At 30.7% G+C, this 5735-nt stretch overlaps 1 protein-coding gene across 1 annotated transcript; it reads left to right on the top strand.

The window, feature by feature from the left end:
- The first annotated feature begins 3082 nt into the window (after nucleotides 1-3082).
- Nucleotides 3083-4590, top strand: LOC100786348 (probable methyltransferase At1g27930). Its single transcript, XM_006580057.4, has one exon. The coding sequence runs from the start codon at nucleotides 3368-3370 to the stop codon at nucleotides 4199-4201; it is 834 nt and encodes a 277-aa protein (XP_006580120.1). The 5' UTR covers nucleotides 3083-3367; the 3' UTR covers nucleotides 4202-4590.
- The last annotated feature ends 1145 nt before the right edge of the window (nucleotides 4591-5735 follow it).

The raw sequence follows: 5735 nt of genomic DNA, 5'->3' as shown, positions 1-5735 counted from the left end.
ATTAGTTATTGAGGTAAAAAAAAACTACTTTATGCTATCTGGAGTGATGCTAGATATTTACCTTGATTAATAAATTAATTATGATTAATTACTACATATCTAGTATTGAACCTACTAGGTCACACAAATGAGTATTTCAATCTTTACAAAATAAAATAATTTATTTGATAATTAAATTAGAGAATTTAATTTAATCGAATAAATATTTTAATGACATATTATTATATTCTTTGCTAACACCAAGAATATAATGAGTATAAACAAAGAGTATTATTTTATAAGCGTATAAGTTGTCCATAAAATAAGAATAAGATTCTATTGTTATCTTCAGATCATGTGATTAAAATTAGTCATTTGATAATTTGAAAACTATTTTTGCCTTATGTCAAGATTTTTTTTTTGAGACAAAAAAGTATGAGATAATTTTTATTTTCAAATATAAAGATAAAGAGATATGAAATTATTTTAATCTCTTCTTTTTTATTTAGAAAAAGGCCTAAATCTATTTAATATTATAAACAGAAGCATCTACCTCATAGTAAAGTGTATTATACATAAAACTGAAAAAGTTTAAGTCTACTTTTAGACCTTAAAAGTAGAAAAATGATTTATTCTTTAAATTTTCACTCTTTAAAAATAAAAATAGTTGATAAAAGATATTGATTTTGATGTGAACACATTTAGAGTCTTTGTGCTATTAAAAAAATTATATTACTTCAAGAGCACGTATTTGAGTACACAAATCTATTATTTATTTATCTATTATTATTAAATATTTTGAATGCAAAATAAATTTTATTTTTTTCATCGCAAATGTTGAGAACACTTTTACATAATTATCAATTTTTTCCATCCTAGCCCACTCAATTATCAAGAACGATTGTTCAATAATAAGTTAGTAATAATTTATATATTTAAATATTTTTTGAATATTTAAATTTGGACTTAAATTTTTTATTTCCAAAATTTGAAAGCGATTAATTTTGTACTTTTAAATTAGGTGGACAAACATAGTCACTTTTAAATTAAAAAAAAACAAATAAAATTACACTAAAATTTAAGAATTATAAGATTGACAGATGATGGAAAAGAAATATCCAAGAAAGAAAAGGACAAGTGATGATGAATTTGAATAAATAATTGATTTTGTGATAAATTGAACTCATGATAATTTTATCTATTTATTAGTTCTAAAAATTATGATAAGTTGATCTCCACTAATCAAGGCACACATTGAGTATTTGATTTTTTGATTTGAGTGTATCAGTAATAAGTTGATGTGATGGGACCGAATACCCACAGAAAAGTATGCGAAAGGAGAGAGCGTGGAAATGGTTGTGAAGCCAGATGTCACACAGGACAGGAAGAGGTGAAATAAGGAGGGGTGTTTATTGAGATGCAAATATCTTATTCTTACTTGATTTTAAATTTGATTATAATATATCATTTATTTGAATTTGACTCAAACTTGATCATTTATGAGAAGATTGGGTCAATTGATTTATGGATATAATATATTAATTTAATATTATAAATAAAATTCTAAAATTAAAGAAATATAAAATTATAATTAAGATATAATATACCAACATCATTAATTTATAATTGTTAATAAAATTATTTTTTTAAATGATACTATACTGTTTACTCCGGTGGCTTGCATGATAGTGGTAAATACCATTAACTAGTTATAGTTTTATGCGTGTAGTAATATTAAGTCTATTGAGGTAAGTGCCAATCCAAAATCTAAACCATAAACAATATTTTAGAGCACAACGCACACATATATTATGGTTATTATTTTATTTTTTTTTAATTTTTTTAAAAGATAATGGAAAATTCTAAATTTTAAAACATAACTACAAAGTAAACAGTTTAATAGGTATATATTGTTAATATAATTTTTTTATATCATCAATTATTTAAAATCATTATTTTTATGATTGAATAAAAAAGTGTGTATATATATATATATATATATATATATATATATATATATATATATATATATATATATATATATTGTATTCAAAATAAACATTAGAAGAATATTGAAAATTTGCCTGTATAACTAAGAGATGTATACCACCATGCACTCTGGAGGATCGATAATAACTTGATAAAGAAAATTTCATACTCTTGTGATACATCATACATGGAAGGTTGGGTTGGGACCACCAAGTATGTGGAAAGACTTTTATAAGTGAACGCCTTTGCGCTTATGGAACTTTCATATTAAGATATTTCCGTTTCAGAGGCTAACATGTCACGACCAGTAGAAACAATTATATTTTTTTATTAAAAAGAAATGAAATAAAATCAATTTTATTCAAGATTAAAAACAATTGAAAAATCTAATAAAAAATGATTTCCTTATATTAAGAAATCCAATTGAAATATGAAAGACCAAAATAAAGCAATATTTAACCCTCCACTCCACCCAAAGAAAAACGTCACAACTAAGAGTAAAGGGTATCTCAAACGGGGAAGATAACAAGGCCCACTCACCACCTACTGTGTCTAGAAAAAGATCGCCAAATAAAGCAATCTCTTATGAGTAAATTGAGTATCGTTTCGTCAGACAAAAAAGAAAGTAAATAGTGTGCTCTTTTTTCTCTTTGTAGATTGGCTTCGTCAGAGAAAACGATTCTCCCAAAAGTGTGATTGGTGAACAAAAGATGATTAATCGCGGAAGGCGGAGAATGATTCAGAAGAATCCAAAACATTACTTTATACGCAGAACACTGGCAGGAAGGAAATCAGCACATGTAACAAGTGTCTAAGAAGCACAAGCCAAGAGAACAAAATCAACAAAAACTTACATGCTGGGTTTTTTCCCCCTTCTTTTTTTAGGATATAGTACTGTAGTAATCAATTAGTAAAAATCTTATTTAAAACAACATTTTAGGAAAAATATGTTTGTAGTAACTCTACTCTCATAAAATCTTATTTTTAATCTTTTTCTCATAAATAATATTAATTTCATTTTTTACATGACAAATATATTATACCGTGTGAATTCATGAAAATAACTTTAAAAAACAAACAAAATCAAAAGAAAACACAAAAAGACACTATTTATCACTCCGGACAAAAATTAATACTATTTATAAAAATTGTGAGAAAGGACTAAAATAAAGGTTAAAACAAGTTTTCTGAAAATAAATTAGATGATAAAAGAGGATAAAAAATAATATTTCAGCAAAGATGTTAAGGAAAAAGAAAGAAACAGAAGACTGGGTCATGACCACTGTAGCACCACGTGGTGCTGCGAGGATGGCGACATCCGAGAAACATTTTCTGCCATTTATGTGCACCTTCTTCCCCTCAAATTCTATCTTAAAACCCAACAAGGGGTAACGAGAGAATGAAGAGCCGATGGCTAGTGTGGCTATTGGCGATACTGGGCGTCATCGGAGCCACACTCTTCATAGCAAGCATGATCCAAACCTGGGAGAACAACTTCCTATGTTCCATAAGCAGAACCATGCAGCAGCAACAGTTCACCCACGGTCCCACATCGATGCAACTCAAGGCCATCCTCCACTACGCCACCTCGCAGGTTGTCCCTCAACAATCTCTCTCGGAGATCACCATAACCTTCGACGTGCTCCAGGCCCTCCACCGGCCCGCCAACTTCCTCGTCTTCGGGCTGGGCCGAGACTCGCTCATGTGGGCCAGCCTCAACCCGCACGGCACCACGCTGTTCCTCGAGGAGGACCCTAAGTGGTTCGGGATCGTCACCAAGGACGCGCCGAACCTCCTGGCCCACACGGTCCGTTACCGGACCCAGCTCCGAGACGCCGACAGCCTCCTCTCCTCGTACAGCTCCGAACCCGCGTGTTTTCCGGCGACCGCCACGCTCCGCGGCAACGAGCGTTGCAAGGTCGCCCTACACAACCTCCCTGACGAGGTGTATGCTAAAGAGTGGGATTTGATTATGATCGACGCGCCGAAGGGGTACTTCGCGGAGGCGCCGGGGCGCATGGCGGCGATATTCTCGGCGGCGGTGATGGCGAGGGACAGAAAAGGATCCGGTGTGACACACGTGTTTTTGCACGATGTGGATCGGAAGGTGGAGAAGGTTTACGCGGAGGAGTTTCTGTGTAGGAAGCACTTGGTCAAAAGTGTTGGGAGGCTCTGGCACTTCCAGATTCCTCCCATGGGTAATCACACGAGTGATTACACACGCTTCTGTTAGGGTTCAGGATTATTAGTCATTTTTTTTACCGGTGTAGTGAAATACAGTACTGAAGAAGAACAGTGAGATGAGCATATCTTTTTTTTTTTTAATCGAGAAAAATTTAAGTGAGTCGAATGTGAAATCAGAATATGTCTCATGGTTTCTTAAAGCACTTGATAAAGTTCTTACGATCACTCACCAATAAATTCTTTATACTGACATGAACATATCTATATCTATATGTTACAGCTTTATTTTCCTTTTTTTTTTAAAAAAATTTTTGTAGACAGCTTTTGTTTTTTTTTTTTTTAATTTATGTTGTCGGTTATGGATAAAAAAAAAAGAGGGGGAGAATGGGATTGTTTGTGGTTGTGGTTGGTGAAATTACAGGTGGACGGTGGTGATGATTCCGTCGCATATACAACATAAATGACTGGAAGTTTAAAATTGCATTTTTTTTACTGCTTAAAATTGCATATATATAAGAGGCCAAGGCCCAAAATAAAATAACAAGGAGAATGTCAAAGTGAACTAATGTGGAAATAGCGTGGCTGAAATACGAGCCAGCAAAACAAGAGAAAGCAAAATAAATTACTAATATGTGTTTTGCTAATATAACTTGTTCAACAGTCGTATTATTTGTAATTGCAAATTGCTTTGTTTTAGTTATCATGAGTGTTACAAATATTATTCGCTACATTCTTTTAAATTATTTTTGCTTTATTTTCTATATTAATCAACAATGAATAGTTTTGATTTTTTTTTATTAAAATTAAAATATTGAAAAATGATATTAAATGAAAATATAATTTCATTATAAGCATAAAATTATATTAAAAGGTTATATTCTTTTTTTATATAATATCACTTAATACAAACAATATTACATAGTTTTATATAAAAATATAGTTGACTGAGCCATTAACAGACAAAAACGAAAACATACTAAAGAAATGACACGTGCCTTTAATAATGCCGGAAAATAAATTAATGGATGTTAATTATTCTATTGCCGTTCATGTATGGGGAAAAACCACGACTAATATATATATTTTTTGGTTAATAAACCACGACTGATATTTGCATTGAAATTTCAATTCTTTAATATCAATGCAAATATCGTACCTTTATTTCAATATAATAATAACACTTTGCATCCAATTTCTTTCATTTATGTTAATTATTCTATTTACGTCATGTGCGGGAAAACCATGAGTAATACATATTGGCTTTGAAATTTCACCTCTTCAATGTCAATGCAAATGTGGTACCTTTATTTCATTATTAAAGAAGTTTGCATTCAATTTCTTTTATGGAACCATCAAAATCGTGAATAAATAAATAAACAAATTACTGTACAAGTCACCCTGAACATCTTTATTCACAAGTTTTTTTTCTTGGTTTTGTGAGAAAAGAAAAGAAAAAAAATGATAAGTAGTAAAAATAAAAATAGAGAGGACGTAAATTTATATATTCTCGTGTATTACGTTCAAGCTTATTTCTTAGAAAAGATTCGAAATTTCACACATTCAACTTCAAAAGTTTCATAGAG

The sequence above is a fragment of the Glycine max genome, chromosome 5 (genome assembly GCF_000004515.6).
Source record: "Glycine max cultivar Williams 82 chromosome 5, Glycine_max_v4.0, whole genome shotgun sequence".
Lineage (NCBI taxonomy): Eukaryota > Viridiplantae > Streptophyta > Magnoliopsida > Fabales > Fabaceae > Glycine > Glycine max.
This window is presented reverse-complemented; position numbering and strand designations above follow the sequence as displayed.